This window comes from Pan paniscus, chromosome 5 (genome assembly GCF_029289425.2).
Source record: "Pan paniscus chromosome 5, NHGRI_mPanPan1-v2.0_pri, whole genome shotgun sequence".
NCBI lineage: Eukaryota > Metazoa > Chordata > Mammalia > Primates > Hominidae > Pan > Pan paniscus.
In genome coordinates, this window is record NC_073254.2 from 53841006 (window position 1) to 53867023 (window position 26018).

At 48.4% G+C, this 26018-nt stretch overlaps 1 protein-coding gene and 1 pseudogene across 2 annotated transcripts in view; one reads left to right on the top strand and one right to left on the bottom strand.

The window, feature by feature from the left end:
• The window catches only part of KIF6 (kinesin family member 6), a 389937-nt gene that overhangs the window by 16278 nt on the left and 347641 nt on the right, over window positions 1-26018 (bottom strand). The window contains exons 17-20 of one of the 2 annotated variants that reach the window (XM_003833335.7): window positions 16097-16181; window positions 14064-14199; window positions 10919-11016; window positions 158-208 (exon numbers count right to left, since the gene is read on the bottom strand). In XM_003833335.7, coding sequence (XP_003833383.2) covers window positions 158-208; window positions 10919-11016; window positions 14064-14199; window positions 16097-16181 — 370 coding nt within the window. The remainder of the gene's footprint in view (window positions 1-157; window positions 209-10918; window positions 11017-14063; window positions 14200-16096; window positions 16182-26018) is intronic. The other variant, XM_034962039.3, reaches the window with a different exon arrangement.
• LOC112440123 (ankyrin repeat domain-containing protein 39-like) lies at window positions 7385-8088 on the top strand (annotated as a pseudogene).

Genomic DNA, 26018 nt, shown 5'->3' on the forward strand with positions numbered 1-26018 from the left:
GGGGCCTTTGGGTGGTGATTAAGTCATGAAGGTAGAACTCTCATGAATGGGATTAGAGTCCTTATAAAAGAGACATTGGAGAGCTCCCTTGCCCCTTCCACCATGTGAGGATGCGTCGAGAAGACAGCTGTCTATGAACCGGGAAGGGGGTCCTCACCAGACATAGAATCTGCCAGTGCCTTGATCTTGGACTTCCCAGCCTCCAGAACTGTGAAAAATAAATGTTTGTTGTTTGAGCCACTCAGTCTATAGTATTTTGTTATAGCAGCCTGAGCAGACTAAGACAAGAGCCAAGAGTCCTGTCTTGGATGGTTTACACAGTAATTTTCTTTTTTTTTGAGATGGAGTTCCACTCTTGTTGCCCAAGCTGGAGTGCAGTGGCACGATCTTGGCTCACTGCAACCTCCGCTTCCTGGGTTGGAGCAATCCTTCTGCCTCAGCCATCCAAGTAGCTGGGATTACAAGCATGCATCACAACACCTGGCTAATTTTTTGTATTTTTAGTAGAGATGGGGTTTCACCATGTTGGCCAGGCTGGTCTTGAACTCCTGACCTCAGGTGATCCACCCACCTTGGCCTCCCAAAGTGCTGGGATTACAGGCGTGAGCCACTGTGCCCGGCCTACACAGTAATTTTCATTGTTAGAGCATGCATCTGTTGGCTGTAGAAGCTGAACAACAAACGATGGCCACAACTGTCATTGATAGACACGCCAGGCTTCGTGAAAGTGCTCTGCAAACATCATGCCATTTAATCCTCTCAATGACCTAAGAGGTAGATGTCATCGTCTCCATTTTATACATGAGAAAACTGAGGCTTAGAGAGATTAAAGAAATTCTAAAGTTATCCAGCTGGTAAGTGGCAGAATCTGGAGCTACTCAGGATTCTTTGAGGTTTCAGAACCTGTGCTCTCAGCCACAATGCCTTCTAACTGGGCTTGACTCTGTGGCATTCTAGGAACACACGCTGGCCTACCCCTGACCACACTGCCTGCCCCTGGGACCTAGCTTCATGCTGAGAGAGGAGTCAGATCCAACAGCTCACTAGATGGAGCTGTGCCTGCTCACCTAGGCTGCTGACATGTGCGCCTTGCCTTGGATTCCTGGCCGAGTGCAGTGGAACCCAGAAGCTCCTCTTGGGAGGTGAAGAGGCGCGTGGACGTGGCTGGTTGGAGGCCAGTGTATTCCACATGCCTGTGGTTACAAGGTCCTTACTCTAAGTTGTGCTGTAAGGAGATCTTCCTCGCTTCCTGCCTGGAGACAACGTCAGAGCTGGAAGAGGCCTAAGAAGTCACCTGGGTACAACCCTCCTTTTACACTCTGGGGACACTTGGACTGAGAGGCAGGCTAGGGTTAGAGACAGGTGAGCCGGCTCCGCGGAGTCTGCATCTTCAGTCCAAGGTACTCTACAGACCTGACAAACTGCGTGTCTCACTCATGAGTATGGCCCCTTCCCCGGCTCTGGCCTTCCGCCTTCCGATCTCAGCTAATGGCAAGGCTGCTTCCATAGGTCACGACTGTGGTCAAACAAGCAAGAAAAGACACCAGAGCCTGGGGAAGCCCCCCCTCACCCACCAATGTCCATTTCCTAGCAGTGGAGAGACCTTCCACGAGGTGCCCTTCATGGTGGGAAAGCAGAGATCCCTGTGCTGGGTCTAGTGAGGACCGATGTAGGACCAGAGGTAGCCACAAGATGGCAGGCTCTGCCCGCTTTTCTTTAGAGAACAGTGACCAATTCTCAAGGCTCCTGCTGGTAGTTCCTGGTGCAGCCTGGAGAAGGGAAGGAGAAAGGGCTTTCCATCCTGCAAGTGCTTTCATGACAACGGGTCAAGGTCAGTTTGGAAGCTGTAGCAAATTTGCAAGACCAAGGCACTGGCACAAAAATGGCTCACTCAATGGCTTCCCAGTGGAGCCTTGGCTCAGGTTCCAGGGAGAGTTCACAGGTGCCAAACTATTGAAAGTTGGGAGGGGGTGGAAGAGGATGGAGAGATGGATGGGGCAGGGTAGAAGGGCACGATCACACCGTGGCCAATAGGGGCATCCAGTACTCTTTGCGGAGGCCCAGCTGCCCCACCTCATGCAGGAGGGCAGTGCAATGGAAGGCTGGGGGCTCCCGAGGGAAATGACTCCTCAAACCTGTAAGCTGCTCAAGCATCCTGTTCCTGGATGCCACAGCTTGGTTTCTGTAATTCTGGGGATGATGCCATAAATGACCTCTGCCCTCTCCCTTTGCCCAACCAGCCTTTGACACTGAATTAATTTCTCATGTTGACGCCCCTCTGGAGAGAGAACATACCAGCCATCAGAATGAAGTATCTTCCTTAATAAGGATTAATAAGCCATATTAATAGTAATTAGGCCTCCTGGGTTGCCAATCAGAGTGTTTAGTGAGATCAGCTTCCAGGACCTGAGCATCCCTGGGGAAGTGATGAATCAGGTTTCTTTCAGAACCTGATAAGCAGAAGACCAGCGCCCCGCCCCTCCCCAGTTCCCCACCTGCAGCAATTCTCAGGAGCAGCCGCTCTGGAGCTCGGGCAGCAACAGCCGCTCGGCCCTCGCTCTCTCACCCTGGCGGCTCTGACCGGGCACTGACTGGGCAACATTTATCTGCTCACAGAGTGACCGTGTCAGAGGGACCTTTGCACATCTTACAGATGAGGCAAGGGAATCCCAAAGTGGGGAGCTGGCTTGCCCAAGGGTGTGCTGCTCGGAGGGGCCATGACTGGGATTCATGTGATTCAAATCTCAATACAGGTGACTTGTTGGAAGTGGTCAATAATGACGTGACACACACCTTTGAAGTCCAGGGTTCTCAACTGCAGGGTTAAAGGTCTCTAGGCAAGCACATCCAGGGATCATCCTAAGTTGGAACACCTAAGGAATGTCCAGGAATGCCCAAGGCCAAGACAAGGTGGAAGGAGCACTATTCTGATGGATGGCACAGCAGACAGTCCCTGGAGGCCTTGCCCAGGGGCTACTCCTTAGACCTATTCCACCATGGACTCTCTCGGAGATGCTGGCGGATAAAGGCTGGCAGCGGCATGATCAACAAACAAGCAGTAAAGAGGCAGCCCTGGCTGCAAGGGAGTATGACAAAGGGAATGAGGCAGAGAGGAGGAAGAAAAGGAGAAGGGGGATGTAAGGCAGGAATAGAGATAGGCAGAGCTGACAGTGGAGGGAGGGATGGGAGAAGAGGTGAGTGGAGGAGGGAAGGAGGCAGGGAGAGGGCAGGGGGAGCAGTGGGTGGAAGGAAGAAAAGGCACTTGCCATGGAGTGTGAAGGTCTAGGTTTAATTTGTGGCTCTTTTTTTTTTTTTTTTTTTGAGACAGGGTCTTGCTCTGTCTCCAGGCTAGAGTGCTGTGGTGTGATCTCAGCTCACTGCAACCTCTACCTCCTGGGTTCAAGCGATTCTTCTGCCTCAGCCTCCTGAGTAGGTGGGACTACAGGCACGCACCACCACGGCTGGCTAATTTTTGTCTTTTTAGTAGAGATGAGGGTTCACCATATTGGCCAAGGCTGGTCTTGAACTCCTGACCTCGTGATCCACCCACCTCGGCCTCCCAAAGTGCTGGGATTACAGGCGTGAGCCATCGTGCCTGGCCTAATTTGTGGCTCTTTGTGTTATTAACTACAGAGTTAAAGCATCTCATTCCCTTTCGGGGCCTCAGTGTCCTCATTTACAGAATGGGGAGGCTGAACTCTGGGTTTCTCAGCTGAAATGGCAAGGGCCAGTCACAGGGAATTCTGGGTTTCCACACCTTAGAAGGTTGGCCTTTTAAGGAAACACAGTTTTGCCCTTTAAAAATCCTGGCCTCTTGGGAAAATCAGACGGTGTGGACACATTGGAAGAGCGGATACCCCAGGCAGGAGGATCTGGTGGTGGGAAGCACATAAAGAAAGCACCTTGTACAAAATATTACAAAATGTGGGCTGGTAAATGCCAACACCTACTAGATAACATTATGGACATGTGTCCCTAAAAGGCAGTCATTGATCCTAAACACAACTGCTGTGAGGAATGAGGGGAGTGCACGACTCCGACAGGCCTGGGTTTGAGTCCACCACTGATTAGCTGGTGACCCTGGGCAAGCTACTTCATCTCTCTGAGCCTGCATTTTTTTCACCTGTAAAGTGGGGGACCATGATAGTAGGCACAGTGCTCATGTATTTTGCACCTGGCCCAGGAGGGCCCTCTACAAAGGCTACGAGATATTATTACCGTCAGAGGAGGCCAATGCTGTCTCCCTTGGGAACGTGGGAATGCCAACAGCGAATCCTCCACGTGAGATGTTCACAGGGAATGTCTGAGATGCCATGATGGCCTGAGACAGGGTTCCCTACCCGGCTTACCGTGGCAGAGTTCTGTGGGCCCGTTACTACCAGCATCTAAAGCAAGTGGCAAGGATTTCTTTGTCAGAGGTGGAGCCCCTAGAGCTCTTCCTTTCCAGTCTCTGGCGGGGTTACTTTTCCTCTCACCTGCCTAGTGTGACCGTCCCATCCAGGAACGCTGGCACTCCAACAACTGTTGGAGGAGGAAATATGGGGCAGCCACCCACTCGAGTTGAGGTGTTTTAACAAACACTGTTCAGGACACTCAGTGATCTCTGCCCAGGAATTAGAGCACCCAACCAGCTCGCCGGCAGCCACCACAGGGGACAGGGCTGAACAGCGCTCTAGGGCTGCCTGAGAGCCATCTTCCCCAAGACCCTTCTGCCAGCAGTCACTGAAGGGGCTTGGGGTGGGAGTGGGGACTCTGGGAGCAGGATTTTCGGAAAAGCTCCTGTGGGTGATTTGATGCACACCTTTCAAATTCAAGGTTCTGAACACTAGGATTAAATTTTTTTTTTTTTTGCAAGCACAGTGTATTTCTTTTCTTTTTTTTTTTTTCTCTTTTTGAGACAGGGTCTCACTCTGTCACCCAGACTAGAGTGCAGTGGTGCAGATCTTGGCTCACTATAGCCTTGACCTTCTGGGCTCAAAATATCCTCCCATCTCAGCCTCCTGAGTAGCTGGGACTACAGGCATGTGCCACCACACCCGGCTATGGATTTGTGGGGAGGGAAGGATATTTTCATATTTTGTTGTAGAGGCGGGGTTTCACCTTGTTGCCCAGGCTGGTATTGAACTCCTGGCTCAAGCAATCCACCGGCTTTAGCCTCCCAAAGTACTGGGATTACAGGCATGAACCACTGTCCCTGGGCAAGCATAGTGTATTTCTACCTTGCATCTGTCAGGCCCCTTGCTGACACACCTGCCCCCCCCCCCCACACACACACACATGCACATGTACACACTTCAATGTCTTTGAAGCCAAAGGAAAAATGAGAGACAGGGCTTTCTACTCGCTGAGCAGGATACTGCTACCAGTAGAAGCTACCCAAGAGATCAGAAAAGAGGGTAGAGAAATAGCCAGGGGTTCTGAGCCTCACAGCTGAAAGGAGAGCTTATTCTCATGGGGCAGATACACAGGGGCTCAGCACAGAGCCAGAGCAATGGTTGAGGAAGCTGAGTCCTCCTCGTTGTGTTTTTCAGATATGCTGTGTGGAGTCCTGGAGTTTCAGCGAGAGGGCTCCGTGTGTGGAAGGTGCAGGTATGCAGGGGTTGGAATTCAAATTTACTGGCCTCTAGAGGTTGGCAGGTGCCCAGGTGAATGCATGGAGTGGGCCAGGTGCAGGGCACAAATGCTAAGCTGCCTGCATTGCCATGGCATAGTGCAGCTGCCTAGTTATTCTGCTTCTGCAGTTTTAAAAATCAATAGACTATTATTTAGAGAAGTTTTAAGTTTACAGAAAATTGAGCAGATAGTACAGAGAATTCCCTTATACTCCTCTTCCCCACCTTTCAGTTTTCCTTATTATTAACATTTTGTATTAGTGTGATAAATTTTTTATAACTGGTGAATGAATATAGATACATTATTATGAACTAAAGTCCGTGGTTTATGCAGGGGTTCACTCTTTGTGCTGTACAGCTCTATGGATTTTGACAAATACATGACATCATCTATGCAACATTACAATATCATACAGAATAGTTTCACTGCCCCCAAAATTCCCTGTGCTCCATCTATTCATCCTTTCCTCCCTACAAGTCCATGACAACCACTGACTATTTCACTGTGTCCATAATTTTGCCTGTTCCAGAATGTTATATAGTTGGAATCATATAATACATAGTCTTTTCATATGAGCATCTTTCACTAAACAATATGCATTGCGGGTTCATCACTTTTCATGGCCTGATAGCTCTTTTTTTTTTTTTTTGAGACGGAGTCTTGCTCTGTCACCCAGGCTGGAGTGCAGTGGCTTGATCTCGGCTCACTGCAACCTCTGCCTCCTCGGTTCAAGCGATTCTCCTGCCTCAGCCTTCCAAGTAGCTGGGATTACACGTGCATGCCAATATCCGTGGCAAATTTTTGTATTTTTAGTAGAGGTTGGGTTTCACCATGTTGGCCAGGCTGCTCTTGAATTCCTGACCTCAAGTGATCCACCCACCTTGGCCTCCCAAAGTGCTGGGATAACAGGCCTGAGCCACTGCACCCAGACTTGATAGCTGAATAATATTCCATGGTTTGTTTATTCATTCACTTTTTGGAGGACATCTTGGTGGCTTTCAGTTTTGGGCAATTATAAATAAGTATACAAAAAGCTACTATGAACAATCATATTCTGTTTTTTTTTTGTGGACATAAGTTTTCACCTCAATTAGGTAAATAACTAAAATGCAATTGCTGGATTGTATGGTAAGATCATATTTAGCTTTGCAAGAATCCATCAAACTGTCTTCCAAAGTGGCTGTGGGAGTGCAAAACCATTTTGCATTCCCTCTAGTAATGAATGAGAGTTCCTATTGCTCAACATCCTCACCGGCATTTGGAATTGTCATTTTTTTTTTATTTTAGCCATTCTAATATGTATGTAGTGGTATCTCATTGTTGTTCTAATTTGTATTTCCCTGTGTGACACAGGATGTTGTGTACCTTGTCATGTACTTATTTGCCATCTGTATCTCTTCTTTGGTGAAGTGGCTGTTCAGATCTTTTGCCCACTTTTAAACTGAGTTGTTTATTTTCTTATTGTTGAATTTTTAGAGTTCTTTGTATACTTCAGATACAAGTCCTTTATCAGATATATGTTTTGCAAATATTTTCTCCCAGTCTGTAGCTTGTCTTTTAATTCTTTTAAAAACATCTTTTGCAGAATGGTGTTTTAATTTTAAATAAAGTCCAACATCAAATTTTTCTTTCATGAATCTGCATTGTCTTCCAAAACACCAGGCTAGCCAAACAAAACACATCATGTCAGTTATTGACCCTGGGCTCGGGGGCTCACATAGGAGATGTGTCCTAAAACCAGAATGTGAGGCAGTGAGAGGGCACTGGGTCTGGGATGGCGGTGCTGTAGCCCTGGGCAGATGGGCCCAGTGGCTCCTTCCCTAGTGCGGTGTCCGGCATGCAGCAGATGCTGGAGAGATGGACTTCAGGATGGCACTATGCCAGCCACAATGGGCACTATGCTGTGTGCCAGTTCCTACTGCTAAGTGGAGCTAAGTGTGATGCCCAGACCCATGGGGGTGCCACTGCTCTGCAGCAGGACTGCTACTGAGGGCACACTGACATTGCATGGCCTCTGCTTTCACATGGGTCCAAGCCCAGATTGATAGATGATGATGGCAATGACAAGCCTATATAAGGCTCCTGAGAACGGTCACGTGGACATTTGCTCCCTCCTGTTGCAACATAGCTTAGCCCTGAAGGCCATCTGGGATGGAAGGCATGGCTAGCATGTGACCTGCTGCCCTGCAACGGTGACCTGCTGGCTAGCTGAGTTGCCACCCTCCTGTCTCAGGCTGCCCTTGCAGGGTACACAGACCAGGTTTTTAAGCCCCCATCTTGTTCAGCATCCATACTGCAGGGCAGGAAACTGAGGCTAGAAGACCCAGGGAGAACCCCAGTCTTGCCACTGTGGAAGCAAGGGAGTAGGTTTGGTGGGGCTGAAAGTGTTTAGGCTTGGACAGATGATCATATCCCAAATTGGCTCACATGGGACATCTATCCATTTGGAAAAAAGAAGTTATGTCCTTACCTCATCCCATATGCAAAGATACAATGCAAGATTAAAGATCTAAATGTAAAAACACACAATGATGTAGGAACTAGAAGAAAATATGGAATAGGTGACAAAAGCTGCTTTCTAGCTGAATGACCTTGGTACAAGTCATTTGACCTACTTCTCCGTTGCCTCATCTGGAAGCTGAGAATGGTTATAATAGGGCCTGGCCTCAAAGTCATGGTGGTCACTAATTGGGTAAGCATTGGGAAAGCCCTTGAGAGAGTGGCCCACAGCAAGCAGCCTAGGACAGGACCCGCTGCCCCACCATGCAATCAGCACTTGCTGCTATACCATGATTTCATTAATTTCAACAGTCTGATAGGTAGAAAAGTGCTACTGCCTTGTTTTAGTTTGCATTGCTAATGACTAGTGAAGTTGAGCACCTGTCTTCCATGAACTGCCTGCCCATGCCCATTTAAAAAATGTTGGCCAGGTGTGGTGCTCACACCTGCAATCCCAGCACTTTGAGAGGCCAAGGTGGGAGGATCACTTGAGCCAAGAAATTCAAGACCAGCCTGGGCAACATGGTGAGACTCTTCCTCTACAAACAATATCTATATTTTTAAATTAGCCATGTATGGTGGCACGTGCCTGTAATCCCAACTACTCAGGAGGCTGAGGCAGGAGGATTGCCTGAGCCCAGGAGGTCGAGGCTGCAGTGAGCCGTGATCACACTGCTGTACTCCAGCATGAGTGAGAGTGAAACCCTGTCTCAAAGAAAAAAAGAATGTTTTTCATTTCATTGATCCATAGGAGTTGTTTATATTCTGCATATTGATCTTTTGTTTTATATATATACACATACACATATATATGTATCTATATACATTAAACTTTTTTTTCTTTAAGTATAAAAACAAAGGCACTCCAAAAAATTAGAATACAGGCTGAAGTGCTGGCACCAACAGCCAGATTGGAGGATCTGGGAAAGTCCAAGGAAAATCTCAACCTGGTTGGTGTTGAGGGCTCACTGGCTGGCCTTTTAATTTTAAGAAGAGTCTTTTTTTTTTTTTTTGAGGCAGAGTCTCGCTCTGTCGCCCAGGCTGGAGTGCAGTGGTGCGATCTCGGCTCACTGCAACCTCCACCTCCTGGGTTCCAGCGATTCTCCTGCCTCAGCCTCCCGAGTGGCTGAGATTACAGGCATGCACCACCACACCTGGTATTTTTGTATTTTTAGTAGAGATGGGGTTTCACCATGTTGGCCAGGCTGGTCTTGAACTCCTGACCTCAGGTGATCCGCCCGTCTCAGCCTCCCCAAATGCTGGGATTACAAGCATGAGCCACCACGCCTGGCCAATAGTTGTTTTTTAAGAATACTTTTTTTTTTTTTAAGGAATAGTTTTACATTTACAGAAAAGTTGGAAAGATAGTGCATGGAGATCCCATGTAGCCTGTACCCAGCTTCCCCTATCAGGCAGTTTTACCTTAGTGTGGTTCATTTGCCACAATCACTGAACCGATATTGATACATTGTTATTAACTAAAGGCCATACTTTACTGGACTTTTCTTAGTTTTTCCCTAAAGCCTTTTTCTGTTCCAGGCTCCCACCCAGGACGCCACTTTACATCTCGGTGGTGTGTCTCCCTAGGCTCCTCTTGGCTGTGACCGAGTCTCACACTTGGTTTTTGGGGACCTTGACAATTTGAGGCATGCTAGTCAGTATTTTGTAGAGTATCCTTCCATTGGGATGTGTCTGATGTTTTCCTCATTCTTTGACTGATGTTATGGGTTTCTGAGAGAAAGGCCACAGAGGTAGAGTGCCACTCTTATCACATCATATCATGGGGACTGTCTGACACCTTCTTCTTTTTTTTTTTTGAGACGGAGTCTCTGTCGCCCAGGCTGGAGTGCAGTGGCACGATCTCAGCTCACTACAACCTCTGCCTCCTGGGTTCAAGTGATTCTCCTGCCTCAGCCCCCCAAGTAGCTGGGATTACAGGCGTGTGCCACCGCACCTGGCTAATTTTTGTATTTTTAGTAGAGATAGGCTTCCCCATGTTGGCCAGGCTAGTCTTGAACTCCTGACCTCAGGTGATCCACCCACCTTGGCCTCCCAAAGTGCTGGGATTACAGGCATGAGCCACCGTGCCCGGCCCTCTGACACCTTTTTTAAAGCCCTATTTTATATTTCTAACGTGAGGGCTCAGCACCCCTTCAAACCCAAAGGATTGCTCCTTGGTGGCAGAGACGGAGGCCCCACACATACTATCCTGGCCTCTGGCATCAGATGGACAATGGCAGGAGGCGTGCTTCATCGGTGCTACCCCCTGGGTTGTGTGGTTGGAAAGAGACAATAACATGGTTGTGGGGAAGTAGAGTCCCTGCTGGTCATCCCGTCATGTAGGGAGACTGGCTCTGGGCCATCCTCATGTGGTGTTTTTGGAGGCTACCTGAATCCTGGCTAGGACGAAGAGCTCCCCTGTGCCTCAGTAGGCGGGCTACCAACTGTCCCACCACCACTGTCCCCCAAACCCCCTTCTCCCATGCTATGACCCTGTTCCATTCCTGCCAATCCCTTCTTCCCACTCAGGAGGCAGGACCAGGGCTTGATTGTGAAACCTCTTGTCTCTTGTTACCATGGCAGTAGGTCTACTGGCTGTCAGAGTGAGGGACTGAAGGGGTGTGCACTCCAACTAACTTGAAAGCCACTGTCTTGAGTATCTACGACTAATTAAACGGTAAAAGGAATTAATCCTGCTGGATCATATGGCTTATCAGGAGACATGAGAGCCACAGGAATAGGTTAAAGAGAAAGGTAGGGAGCCTTTTCTGGGAACTCTAACACCTCCGGTGAGTTCTCACCTTACCTTTTGTTAGAGAGGAGTTGGGACCGTTCATGCTGGGAGTCAGATGTCTGGAGAAACGGCTTCGTGTGATCGAGTGAATTCACTGCTGGAGAATTTACCTGTTGGCCCCAGAAGGAGTTTCACAGTGTTAACTTGAATCTAATGACATAGGAAGATGTTTTTGATGTAATTCTTTTTTTTTTTTTTTTTTTTTGAGATGGAGTCTCGCTCTGTCGCCCAGGCTGGAGTGCAGTGGCGTGTTCTCAGCTCACTGCAACCTCTGCCTTCTGGGTTCAAGCAATTCTCCTGCCTCAGCCTCCCGAGTAGCTGGGATTGTAGGCACCCGCCATCATGCCCGGCAAATTTTTGTATTTATAGTAGAGACGGGGTTTCACCATGTTGGCCAGGCTGGTCTCGAACTCCTGACCTCAGGTGATCTGCTCACCTTGGCCTCCCAAAGTGCTGGGATTACAGGAATGAGCCACTATACCCGGCCTTGATGTAATTCTTAAGGGGAACAAGCCAGCTATAAAAGTTAGTGTACACAAGGTATATGGCCAAAAACAAATCTAGACATGGTAATGACCATAACGATAGCTTCAACATATTGTCTAGGGATGGTAAAGAATTATGGGTAATGTTTAATTTATTCTTTATGCTTTCCTGTGCTTTCCAAGTTTTCCAAGTTGAACATGTATTCCTTTTTAAAGATAGAAAAAAAAATGTTTAAAATGTTATCTTCATTCTTCAAAAATACTTTCTGGTTTTGCTTCTCCTTGTCCCAAAGACCCCCTACTAAAGTCAGGAGACATCCACCGAGCACTTTGTGTAGGGAAACAGCTCTGCCATGGTGCTGTGCAAGCTGCATGTCCCCACATAGGCCTCAAGAGCAAGGCATAGATCACAGCTGGTCTAAGTCTTGGCAGAATGCCCTGTAAGCCTCCTGGAACGTGAGTGCATACAGGAAGCTTGTGAGTGGTTGCTACTAGGTTATTTCCCACTTGCTTCCCTATCTTCCCAGAAGGCTATCCTAGAAGTTTCTTGTCACCTCTCTTGTTCTGATGAGGTTTGGAGCTTTCTGCCTCTGCCCGCTGAGGGTACAGTTGCAGGCTATAGAACTGCTCAGGGGCAGCATGGAATTGGCCCCTCTGTACCAGTGTATCCCACCATCCCCCTTGCTGTCATCTGGTCCCTTTTGTTTCAGTGACATCCTGTGGGGCAGGGGACACATGGAGCTGGCACCCTTGCCTACTCTGGCTTTCGCTGTCTCTGTAAGTCATACACTGTCTGAATGTGTCAGCTTTGCCTGGACACTTCCTGAGTTTCGCTGGTATGACCCTTGTCGACCGGTCAGTGGTGGACTCCCTCGGGCACCAGCTGGGGAAGGCCTCATTCACTGATGAACTTGCCAGGAAGGGCTCTTAACCTGGAATCCACAGACAGAATCCAGGGGCTCTGCCAATGTGGATGGGAGCCAATCACAGCTGTATTTTCCCTAGCTGCTACCTGAAATTATTTCTTTCAGTGATAAATGTAGACAACAAACCACAGAAGTATTAGCAATACCTGTGACTTTGTCACCAACGGAAATCAAGCATATTTTCATATCACCTGACAGTTGGTGTAGAGATCTTGAAATATTGTGTCATTTCATCATGACTTTGAAGTTATGATAAATATTGGGCCTACACCTAGATCTTATTAATTAATGCGTTTTAAAAGTGGTACACGTATTACTATACCATAACTCAAAATATTTTGATAACCGTATTTCATCCTAACTAGTTTTCTTTGTTATCTCGTGTATTTAATTTTATCCAAATATTCTTCTCCATTGTCCTGCCGTGTGGCCACTTGCTATCACACTGGTTATTGCTTGGCTATGTCCTTGGCAAATCATCTTCTCTGGCTCTCAGTTTTCTTGTCCTTAAAATGAAGGGATCAGCCTGTCAGATAATCAGTAAGCATTCTGCCAGCCAGAAAAGGGATCTGATTGTGCGTATTTTAGCACTTCCGCTGTGCCACAACTGAGGCATTACATGAGGAAAACTGAAACTGGGATTTTGTGCTAACACTTATGGAAAGGTCATTTTAGCCTTCATCAAACAGAAAACTTCTAAGAATTTGTCTAGGAAATATGCAAAAAATTATCTGCAAATATGTTTTGAGTAAAAAACTAGAAACAACCTAAATATTCAACGATAGGAGATTAAAACATATTTACATGATGGAACAGTAACAGCCATTAAAACAATGCTGTAGGATAATAACATGAAAAAGTAGCCATGCTATACAATTAATTTTTAAAAGCCATTTGCGATACTTGAACAGCTATGTGATTTATTATTATTATTATTATTATTATTATTATTTTGAGACAGGGCCTTGCTCAGTCACCCAGGCTGGAGTGCAGTGGGTCTATCACTGCTCACTGCAGCCTCGACCTCCCAGGCTCAAGCACTCTGCCCATCTCAGACTCCCAGGTAGCTGAGACTATAGGCACATACTACCACATAATTAACCTGGCTAATCATTTTTATGTTCATTTTGGTAGAGACAGGGTCTTGCCATGTTAACCAGGCTGGTCTTGAACTCCTGGGCTCAAGTGATCAGCCTTCTGAAGTGCTGGGATTACAGGCATGAGCCACCGTGCCCAGCCTGATTCTATTTGTACAAAAACATATGGATATATATGCATAGAAATCAAGGTAAAAGAATATAATCAAACATGTTAATATCAGTTACATTTAAGTAGAGGAATTATGGCGATTTTTACTTTCTTCTTTGTGTTTTTCTGCCTAGTAAAATTTCTATAATTCATATTCACATATATATGACTATGATAAGAAAAACAATAAAATGTCAGTAGGAAATCAGTGGAGAATATTACACAAAGCATTGGTGGCAAACCCACTGATTTTTGGGAGCTGCATCTTTTATCCCTAATTTTTCCATTAATCAGGCAGAATTTTAGGCATGAGAGCGAGGAAACAATGAACCCCTGCCCTTTTGTCATCCTTGTTACTACAGTGAGCACCTGCTTCATGAGCAGGGGCTGAGAGCATGGGGGCCTGTGGGTCAAAGCCCCCACTGTGTCTCTTGACAGCCCCAATGGGGCTGCATGAGTGGCCCCTCCCCAGCTTCCCTGATGTTCCCCAGGCCATACCTGCAGGTTGGTGGCCTCCTCTGCCCACCAGACTTCAAACTCTTTCTGTAGCTTCACCTTGGCTTTGTCCATGAGCAGCTGCAAGTGCTCGATCTCCACCTTCAGGGCTTTCAGGCGAGTGAACATTGTTTTATACCTGTGGTGGAATCGGGGAAGAGTCAGGGCACTGCTGTCTTGAAAGCACGGCATGGATGCAGGGCTGTAAATGAATGGGGCCCGTGCCTCAGAATCCCGTCAGAGCTGCCCTGGTGCTCAGGGACTGGGACCCTATAGGAGCTTCGGAGGCCAGGCTGTGGTACCAGGGTTTGAGTCCATCACAGAGAAGCAGACGGAGACATTTTGGTCCAGTAGGCCCATGGGAATCTGTGTGTGAGATGAATAGCCTCTCCCCCAAGAATGAGAACTGCCATTTGCTGAGCACTTACTAAGGGATAAGCATTGCTGCAGGCACTCAACATATATAAACTCATTTAATTCTCCTCACAACCCTATGAAGGAGATACTATGATTATCACCTCCATTTTACAGATTCGGAACCTGAGACAGGTATGAAGAGGTTATATAACTTGCTCTATGGGACAGAGATAACTGAGGAGCCAGGATTTGAACCCAGGTGGTCTGGTTCTAGAACCACAGTCTTAACTGCCTCACCATTCCGCTGGCTCACCTTCATGCTGAGGACCAAAAGTAACACTGTGCTTATGAACGCATACATATATTGGTTTTGAGAATGCTATAATGAATCAGAAAGTGTCCAATAGGAAACAGTCCAATAGCCAGGCCGAAGAGATAAGTTGGCCTCTAAGGTGACACTGAGATTGGAAATGTGGGCCAAGGGGACAAGATGAAGATGGAGTAAAGACACAAGAAGAATGGGTTGGAGGCTGGGTGTGGTGGTTCACACCTGTAATCCCAGCACTTTGGGAGGCTGAGGCGGGTGGATCACCTGAGGTCAGGAGTTTGAGACCAACCTGAGCCTACATGGTGAAACCATGTTTCTACTAAAAATACACAATTAGCTGGGTGTTGTGGTGCATGGCTGTAATCCCAGCTACTCAAGAGGCTGAGGCAGGAGAACTGCTTGAACCCGGGAGATGGAGTTTGCAGTGAGCCAAGATCACACCACTGCGCTGCAGCCTGGGAAACAAAGTGAGGCTCCATCTCAAAAAAAAAAAAAAAAAAGCGGGGGGTGTTGGAAAGAAACTAAGGAAAATGAACAGAGCGAGGGAGAAGGTGGACGACTGGCGAGGGCCCCAAGGGAGTGGAGAGCGACAGCCGCGTGTGTGCTCAGGTAGACTTCTGTAGGAAGACACCTGCACATCTGCCAGGAGCGACCTGAAGACCAGCGCCTGGGGCTTTGATCTCCTGGGTGTGCGTCGGGGGGCAGGGGCGGCAGTGCATGCCAGGTCAGCTGGGGGTTGGGGTGGGGCAGGGAGTGTGCTGCAGTGACACCACCAGCTCCTTGAGGCAGGGAAGATGACTGTAGTCTCTCCAGAGCCTACCCATGGCATGGGAGAGAGCACACATGTGCTAAATGCATCAATGAATGAGTGGATGCAGCTTGATCAGCATGTGGAGCAAGATTCGGTGACCATGCTGTATATCAGGAATGGCTACATGCCTGTTTATGCTTGAGGCTCCTCACTCTGTAAGTGAAGTTGTTTGGAGACCCCAAATGCCTGCGGCTGCGTGAGAGTATGACGTTCTCAGGACTCCGAGGGAAGTGGACTTCAGCCATAGGCGTGCGGAAAACCACCGTGGTCATATTTCTTGGCTCCCGTAGGTGGCAGCAGTGGACAAGCCCAGCTGCTTCCCAGGCCTGGCTTGGCTTGTTCTGCATTCTAACCTCACACTGCCTGGGGTCCTGCCTTTCACACCTGCCTGCTCAAAGGCAGCCCCTCCTCCTCCTGCTGTTCTAGGATCCAGCTGCTGGACCCACATCCCTGAGTAGCTGCAGCCCTGGGAAGCTCCAGGACGACACTGAAACCCTGGGAGGCTGGGCTCGGACTGTGTGTGGCTAAAAGGAAGGGCACCTTCTCTTTTCTTCCTCCAGTTGTGATCGCAGCTTCTCCTCCTGCTGGTCTGGCATCAGAGGCACGGCCATGTTTTCCGAGATTCCTGTAGAAGGAAGGTGCCAATGGGATGGTGAGAAAGAAAGGTAAAAGGAAGAGTGTGATATTTGGGCAGATGACAGAGTTCAAGGGCACCCCAAGAAGAAAGGAGCCCCTGTGAGTTCCTTCTGGGGCCTCTTGGTGGCAACCTCTGCTCAGCTGAAAGCCCTGAGAGGAGCAGCTTCCAGGGTTATTGTCCCTCTGCTGTCCCTCCCACTGCCAACATCTGTCACTGGAAGGGAATCTTCCTCTGTGTCTACTAATCCTTTTACTATTGAGCTCATTCATTTCCTGTTGAGTTTCCAGGGAAGACGCAAAATAGCATTTCCCCATCCTCTGATAAAGAGCCCTTCAGGGCCGGGCACAGTGGCTCACGCTTGTAATCCCAGCACTTTGGGAGGCCGAGGCAGGAGGATCACCTGAGGTTAGGAGTTCGAGACTGGCCTGGCCAACATGGTCAAACCCCGTCTCTACTAAAAATACAAAAATTAGCTGGGCGTGGTGGCGGGCGCCTATAATCCCAGCTACTCGGGAGGCTGAGGCAGGAGAATTGCTTGAACCTGGGAGGCGGAGGTTGCAGTGAGCCGAGATCATGCCATTGCACTCCAGCTTGGGCAACAAGAGAGAAACTCCATCTCAAACAAACAAACAAAAACAAACAGATAAACAAAAACAAAAGCCCTTCACAAAAAAAGGAAACCTCTCTAAACCATCTGACATCTTTCTCTGCACAAGTGGAGGTGCTTAATTTCCAGCCTCAGAATCGTGTCTCCTGTTTTTCACTCCCTCTGCAGCAGTGGTTCTCAAGCCTGATGAATGCAGGCCATGTTAATTCACAACCAGGGATGAGCCCAAGCCTTGGCGACGGGACCATCATGAGGCCCAGGGGAGGGCTGAGCACGTCAGCAGGGATCAGCTGCTGCGTGTGTCTGCGTCCCTGCTGATGCCGACCTCTGTCTTCCCCCACATGACTGCCACTGGTGCCTGGTTGCCTGCTTTGGCTAGTGTGCTCATCTGAAGCTGGCTGTCTCCTAGCCCAGAGTGTGGGGACTTTTTATTCTTCTAGGAGTCTCTTCGTGGTTGCCCTGCTTTTCTGAGCTCCACAGACAACATCCTAGAAGTCGTACAGCCCTGCTTTTTACTCTATGTAGGGAAGACTCTGCTACAGTCCATGTGCTTCCAGACATGCTCAGACTGAATCCTTATAGCATTTATTTGTGATAAGTGTTATTATGCCCATTTTACAGATAAGGATATTGAGGTTCAAAGAGGGTAAACTGCCCAAGTTATGTGGCTAACTTCAGGAAACTTGGATTCAAAAATCCCTTGTATAACATTTCTGACAGAGGGTCATCTGCTTTCTGCTCAAATACTTGCAGGGATGAGGAGCTCACTACTTTGCAGGACAGCGCATTTCATGGTGGACAGCTCTGTTTCCTCCTACTTTTGAGCGAAGACATTTCCCGCTAACTTCTTTTCACCTCTACTTTGGCTCTTTGGAGCAGCGTAGCATATCTTTCTTCTTAATCTGATGGTCCCTTAAATATCTGAACAACAACATCAAAATATCACATGGGTCTGGAACTTTTTTTTTTTTTGAGATGGAGTCTCACACTGTCGCCAGGCTAGAGTGCAGCAGCGCGATCTCCACTGACTGCAACCTCTGCCTCCCAGGTTCAAGCGATTCTCCTGCCTCAGCCTCCTGAGTAGCTGGGATGTAGTCCATCCCAGGGTGGTGTGGTAGTGGTGTGGTGCACACCACCACGCCCAGCTAATTTTTGTATTTTTAGTAGAGATGGGGTTTCACCATGTTGGCCAGGATGGTCTCGATCTCTTGACCTCATGATCCACCCACCTCGGCCTCCTAAAGTGTTGGGATTACAGGTGTGAGCCACCGCGCCCAGCCCCCTTTTTTTTCTTAGACTGACTCCTGCTCAATCCCTCACCTGAAGTCTCAGTGACCTGGTTACTTTCCCATTTATCTTAAGTGTGAAGGCTAGGTCTGGACATAATACTTCCATGGGTCTGAAAGGTATAGAGTAGAATAGGGCTCCTCTTACCTTTTAAAAATTTAAGCTCTATATTTTTGTAGTAGGTGAATTACTAACAGTGACCATTTACTGGGGACTTTCTATGTTCTAAGTTCTGCCAAATTCTACTAGCACTGGGCTAGGTCCTCCATGTACCCTATTGCTAATTCTCAAAATAACCCTTCAAGGATGGCATTGCCATCTTGTTTCAGCTAGATTCTTGGTCTCAGAGAGGGCCATGGATAACCCAAGGTTACACAGCTACTAAATAGCAGAGCTGGGATGTGAACCCATTTGTTTTTTTCTGATTCCAAGGAGCTAAATGTTTCTACCAGACAGCCTCCCCAACACTGCTTGTGATTTTTAGCAGCTCTGTCGTGGTTGGCCCCTATTAAGCTTGTGGTCAGTTTTAAAACTTGCATTTTTTTAAATAAGTGATTGTTAAAATGCGTCCTGTTTCAGTGTGATTGTCCTTTTGATCCCAAAGGCAACACTTCACATTTATTGGCAGCCTAGTCTGCTGAGAGGTCCTTATTCTGTCACGCCATTATTCTTCCCCTTTGACTCCCTTACCCATTTGTTACCTGTGTCTTTTGTGTCATTAGCTTATTGATAACTATGCTAACTGGATCACGATTCTGTCTGTCATCTTCCAGGTGCCAGTGACCCCCCTTTTCCTTATGTCAATTGCCAACTTTAAATAGACTGGCAGAGCAAGTGTCTTATTTCATTATCTAAACACAGGACATGCAGATACCATCAACATCCCACCTGAAGTCCACACTGTCATCTGTGTTGGTGCAATTTATTGGCTCAGATGAGGCAGCCCACCTGTCCACATCACCCACAGCCCCCCAAGTCTCAGGCACAGGAAGCCCTCAAGGGTAGAGATTGGGGTCCTCCTGCTCTTAGTGTCTTCCCCCAGTGCTGTGTTCAGACTCCATGAGTCACTCCATGAGGGTGACTCAGTGCCTCGCATGTTTGCTGGCCTTCTTTGAAAGTCATCAGACATGATAAACTGAAGGAAGTATCTTAATATGAAACCGACAATGGTAGGACTTTCAATGGACAAACAATTCCTTTTTAAAAAGTTTCAGAAATGGGCCCAGGTATCTTCCAGCCTGCTAAAAAAGTAACACTGTGAATTTCCTTCCTCCTTTTAACACTTTTGTCCCCACCCCAAGGACATCCCCAAGAAATTCAGTGAAGCCCCACTCTGCGGTGACTGGCTAGACGTCCTGCTGCAAGCCCAGTACGTGAGAGACTGCTGGAGGCGGGCAGAGGAAGGGCTGCTGGACTCACACAGGGCCATCTCACCCGGCCAGAAGAAGCGGTCTCCAGGGCTTGGTGAACAGACAGCAGAAGGTAGGAGGGACGGCCAGGGCGGCCTGCTTTTCCATATAAAGGCTGCGGTCACCCCATGTGAACGCAGAGCCCCTCTGTAGGAGGCAGGCTCTTGCCTTACCCCATGGCTGGTTGTCTTTTCCTTGGGCATCTTGCAGGTTCCCTGGCAGGTCACAGAGTCTCAGGTGCCCTGGAAGTGTGTGGGGTGCTCGGGAGCCTTAGGCAAGGAGCACATTCTGAATGCAGCTGACACAAGCACGGAATGATAACATCAACGCCATCTGGGGAGTCGTTCAAGCCCATTCCCCGCGCAACACCACTTTCATTCTCACCACCTCAGCTGGCAGACATGATCACCTCTGCTTCACAATCAGGAAGACCAAGGCTTAGGGTGACTGGGTGGCTTGTGCGATGCCACAAAGCTACCAAATAGCAGCGCCAGGCTTTGGATCCAAGTCTAGTCACTCATCCACTTATTTAACAAATGTTTATCGAGCATTGACTATGTACCTGCCCCTGTTCTAGGGGGATTCCAGTGGGGAAGACAGACACTAAAACCACAAACAATTGAGTCTGCAACATCATGCTGGGGATCGGAAGGTGCTATGAGGAAAGACAAAGCTGGGTAAAAAGACAGGATGACAGGGTGGAGGACTGCCATGCTAGGTAGAGTGGGTGAGGGCCTCTAAGCGGGGGGACATTTGAGCAGTGACCTGAATGGAGGAAGGGAACAGGCATGCAGAAATCGGGGCACAGAATGTACAACAGTAAGTGCAAAGGGCCTGAGGTGTGAGCCTGCTTGCTGCGTCTAACAACAATGAGAAGGCCAGGGCGCCTGAGCGGTTGGTAAGAGAAATCGTGGTGGGAGCTGAAGTCAGTGAAGAAACTGAGGCCAGACCCTGGAGGATCTTGGGAGCCATGGTAAGGACACTGGCTTTGAGAGAGATGGGAGTATTTTGACAAGAGGAATGGGCTCGATCTATTCCTTTGAAAGCTAAGTTGAGTGTTTTTTTTTTGTTGATCAAGACAAAGCTACTCCAAATTGAACAATAGTTAATGTGGAGGTGGCGCCAGGAAGCCGGGAGTCTGTTGAAAGGGTCTGGGAAAGAAAGCTGGGGCAAGGGACCTTGGGAAGCCAGAATGAGGGCACAGCACAACCCACGACACAAACTACCCACGTTGTCATGACAACCAAATGGGCCTGCTGCCCAAGGTGATGTCTGCTTGGTGAAATGCATTGCAGCCTCACCAGGAGACAGCCTCTGGCTGCTTCTGATATGTTCTGAGGCTTGGCTCATCAGTAACCTCTGAAGAGAAATAGGGGCTGGGAACTCAAAGGGAACCAAACAAAAGCCACTAAGCAAGAACAGAAGAAGAGGGAGTAACTACAAAGGGCATTTGAGTTTTGTAGGTCTCCATCCCCACGGGGACTCTGGCCAGGGACAGAGCCTCCCATCACCTGACAGGAGGCACAGGGAGCCCTCCTTTCAAGGACAGGATTCTGGCTGGGACAGCAGCACAGGAGCTCACAGTGCCGAGTGGCCTGCGAGGTCACACTGTTCATCTGTGGGGAGGCAGCTGCCTCCAAAGCAGTACAAAAGCAAGAGAAGGGTTTCACTCAGTGGCTGTAGGTCTGAATGGCACACAGGAAGAAGCCCTGAGCAGTCAAACAGTAACTGAAGCTTCAAGTTGGGAGGACGCACAGACGCACGGTCCCAGGCTGACCTTATCTCTGAAGTCACGGGTGTTTTGGAATTAGCCGTGCAAGGACCAGAGGGGCTCTTGCTGGGAAGGCCAGTCAAGATGTGGACCCCCTCCTTCCTGACATAATTTCTACTGGAAAGATCTCTGCAACTCCTTGTCCCACTTCCCCATGCCCTCCTCTCAAACGCTCTCTCTCCCACGCAGTTATCTGATATTTGAAATGTGCAGAATAGTTTTTTTGGTTCAGTGGTTCTCAACTGGGGGTGCACATCAGAATCACTTAAGGAGCTTGTAAAAGCACACAGACAGCTGGGCCCTACTCCAGACCTACTGAGTTAAAATTTCTCAATAGGGTCCCCTATTCCAATGCTCACCCCTTGTTAAGAAACACTGCTTATGGCTTCAAGCCCAGTTTCAATGCAAGTACTCTGTGCAGAAGTTACTGAGAATACAGGCCCTACAGAAGTTTAGATAGGATGGTGTGTAGGAGCCAGCACGTCCCCTACATGCCTGCCTGCTTTCCAGACCTTTGGGAGCCACTGTGATAAAGGTAAATAGGGCTTCAGGGGTTTGCAACCAGGAAAGCACACTCTCTGTAAGGTTGAAACTGCCTGCATCGGGCCCTTGTAGGTGCTTGATAAAATCTGAATAACCATAACCATCGCACAGCTGCTACATGGGTTAGGAACTTCATATGTATTGTCTTGTATCATCTACAACTCCCACTCCAAGTGGGGAAACTGAGCTTTGATAGAGGAAGTAATCGCCCAGGATGGCACTGCTAATAAGCAGAGCTAGTGGGAGAACTGGCTCTGTCCGATTTCAAAGCTGGTGCTCTTTCCTCTGTAAGTGATTCCAATAATGAAGGAAGCCACAGGGCAGATTATTGAAGTCTGTATTGACTCGTCGTTGGTATTTGAAGGTGTTGCTCTTTTCCATGAATGCCTTTCAGATCTGGGGCTGGGGCTGAGAGACAGTCTTAGTGTCTTCCCCTGGTGCTGGCCTGTGAAGTCTGCCCTTTAATAACCAAAATCCATGACCTGTGCCCCAATCCCATATGGCATTTGCAGCTTGCCTGCTAGGTGTGAGGAGCTATATACCCACTCTCCAGGGTCAGCCCACAGAATGCCCACAGCCAGCCTGTTCCATGCCCTTGGCTGGACTAGGAATCCTAAAGAAGATGATGTTGAAATTTCCAAGCATTCACCAAAGCCAAAAGGGGCCCTCTGGGCCTCTGTAGAGCAAAGGCTGTGGGGCCCACATGGCTGTCACCTAACCAGTGCCCTGCGTGGGAAGGGGAAGTGAGTTATGTGGCTCTACCATGGCAGACAAGACATCAGAGCCAGGAGGCATTCCAGGTGGTCGTCTTGGCCATCCAACTACCCAACTAATGATTCATTTGCTGAATACCCACTCTGGGCCTCCTTGGGGCTCAGCTGTCTCACACAACCATAGATCACTTCAGCCTCACCTTGTTTGAGAAGTCAAAGTGTCTATTCTTACGGAGATTGATGGCGTTCATAGCTCAATTACCACAATGGTCAGCAGCTCAGAGGCAAAGATTCTGGCTTCCCAATCAGACCATTTCCTGTTTAATGGCTCAAATTTATTGTCAGCTGGAGCCGTCACATGCCGACAGGTGCTCAGTGCTGCCATCCATCCTGGTGCTGATTTTGTAACACCTTAGCGGACCCAAGCATGCCCAGATTTAAGGGTGTGCTGAATGACCCTGTGGACACATGGCTGTACCTGATAATTTCTTGGGCACACTCACCCCCACTGCCACAGACCCTGCACTCACTGCCACTGCCTTCCCCTCAGGAAGAGCAGGGCACTCTGTGAGAAGATAAATGGCTGTACTTTATTACAATCAGAAACGTGCCAGATGCCTGCTTGTAGAAAACCCAGACCCTGACAGTCCCCTCATAGAAGGCCATCCACCATCTCTTCCTGTGTGAGTAATCTTCCCTGCTACGACTGTGGGCCTCTCTGTCCAAGGTTGTCCCCCTGGGATGGCGGCCTCTCTCCTTCAGATCTGCTCCTTCTCACCAGCATGTTCTCTGTGGAGGAGGCAGACTGTAAAGTCAGAGGATCAGCGTGTACTAGGGTCAGTCGACAATATAAAGGAGACCCTAGGGCCATACACCATACACAGGGAAGACATTCCTAATCTTATTACTGCTTGAACTTGGCATGGATCCTATTCATGGTCACCTCTGTTCAAATGGGAGCTCTCTCTCATCTCTCTCCACGACTCCTTCTGCTGGAACCCCAGATCCATCTTTTGGTTACTGGTCTGCATTTCTCTTATCACCACCACTAAGAGCCTGGCTCGGTGATTTCTGGGTCTGACCCACAAGGTTCCCCTTTTTCCCTGGTGCACAGCACCTCTCCCAGCCTACCCCTCCAGGGGCAGCCTTCCAGTCCGCTGTGACTTTCTCTCTCCTCCATTGGAAGTGTGCCTGAAGTTCTGAACTCAGGTTTCTCTCAAAGCTCTGAGTACCTTGGCAGTTCTCCCTCCTGTCACTTAAGCCTCATGGACTCGTGGTGACCATATGGCTCAGTGCAGTGGCTTCTTAGAGACATTAGTAGGAAACTTGGCATGCCTACAATCCAGCTGCATCTTTATTGCACTGGACCAGCCAGGGGGCAGTGTTCTCAGGACGCATATGATCTTTTGGGGAGAGCAGTTTTTCTTGCACCTATAAGAGCCAGCACAGGCATTCTTCCTATGAAAACCTCTAATGAAGATGGTTAGTAGGGTTCCATTGATTCTCTTGACTGGCTAATTAGAGAAATTTCAGGAGTTTTAAAAATTGAGTTGTGGATCCTTCATCAAGCTGTCTCCCTCTTCTTTTGGAAAACATACCTGCTACTAGCCAATTTGTAAATTAATCCTTTCATTTGGCAATAATTTATCATATATTGGAGTCAAAAGTGAGTTCTGAGACAGACCACACAGTAGAACTGGCACATTTTCAAAGTGAAATGGCAAGAGCTGGCTAGACAACCCAAACACTCACATCAGCATTTGAAAAGGGCCAAAATAAATGTTTGACGAGAATTCCTTTAAAAAGAGCTAGCAGTTTGCCTAAGCCTACCTCCTCTCCCTCCTTGGGGGTGGTGTGTGTGGAGATGCTTCTTCCTCCCTCAGGGGCAGTGAAGGAGCCCGAGAGACCACGCAGAAAGTTTGCTGAGAATTCTCGGGGATCTGTGTGGGTGCTGGGGGTGGGGGGCAAGAAGGCCAGAGTGCACTACTGTCAATTTTTATTCAGGAGCTCTAGAGGGTGGGGCATGGGCTGATGATCTGCTAGTGGCAAGAGCAGGGTTACTACTGTGTTTCTGTTGACCCAACATGGGCTATAAGCACAGAAGAGAGGCAGGTTAGGGGCATTTTGGATCAGTGGTGTGCTGGTAAGTGTTTAACAACCAGCTCTCTGGAAGAAAAAAGCCCTGATTTTCAGTGTTTGCCAATTTTTGGGGTACAAATACTCCTGTTCAGTCTACCAACATGATGTTCCTGAATTTGGAGTTGGGAAAAAATGTACACGATCAGCCCTTGTGAGCCAGTGGGAGCTGGCTCCAGCACGCCTCTGAGCTCCTCTACCACAACACTTGACACTTACATTCTTTCTCATGGGGCCACCTAGAGGGGCAATGGGAGTGCAGGAGAAGGAAACCTGGAGGCGGGCAACCTGGGGGTGGTATGCTGGGCCTATTCCTAGCTCATTGACTTCTCCACCCTCTTTTACCTTCCTTACACCCTCTGCCTTCTGTCTGGGCTCCTCCAGTGGGGAACAGCAGCAAGTAACTGGAGGGTAGGAGGAGAGAGAGGCCAAGCTATTTCTTCATTGGAGACATCTCTGCGGGGGTCACAAGCTGGACACATGGCTTGACTGAAGGTCACAGCTCGTATCAGATGGCCAGGGCCTTTCTGCACAGCCCTGACAGTCTTTAAATTCCAGTAACTTCTCCCTGTCTTGTCCAGGCCTAGGGACAGCAATGCTTCCTGCCTTGCTGCAGTGACTATCTCTGGGGTGCTCTCCCTTGCAGTTTCCCTACACTCTGCTTATGCCTCTGTAGATAGGTCTTTATCCAATTCTCTTCACAACGTCTCATCTGAGTGCTGACATCTGCTTCTTGTTAGGACCCTGACCCATATAGTTTCAAATTGGGTAAGAAACCGCCCAATAAGGCACATTCCCTCAAGTTAAGGGACCTGCTGGTGAGGGATCTCCAGAGACCCATGAAACCACCCCAAATTAGGAAGAGTCTGCTTTGAATATCTACCAGGCCCAGAGAGTCCAAGGCCACATTACAGCAGAACCATTCAAGTGAGATTTTACCAATGGCCCTTCCTCCCTTCCTTCTTTCCTCTAATCCCTTCTTGAGGAAATCGAGCCTTAGCAGGCTAAGGAAGGGAGGGAGTTAGAAAGAGAGATGACTATTTCCCTCTCCTCCTCACAGTTGGCCTGAGTTGGGGTAAGGGAGAGAAGTCTTATCTCTTGATGAAATCGGAATTATTAAGATTGCAATTACTATATAAAATGACCACTCTTTTTAGTTTGTAATTAACAATGAATGACCAATTCAGTTATGGGGTTGATCAATTTCCATCCAGGGGCAGAGGAAGAACTTTCCCTCCTATGAAGATGGAAAGAGACAGTGGGAGAACAACAAAAAAGTAACCTTCAGGGCACTTCCCTGTATCACTCATGTCAGGCACACCACCAACAGCTATTAAGTCCCTACCAAAAATTACAATG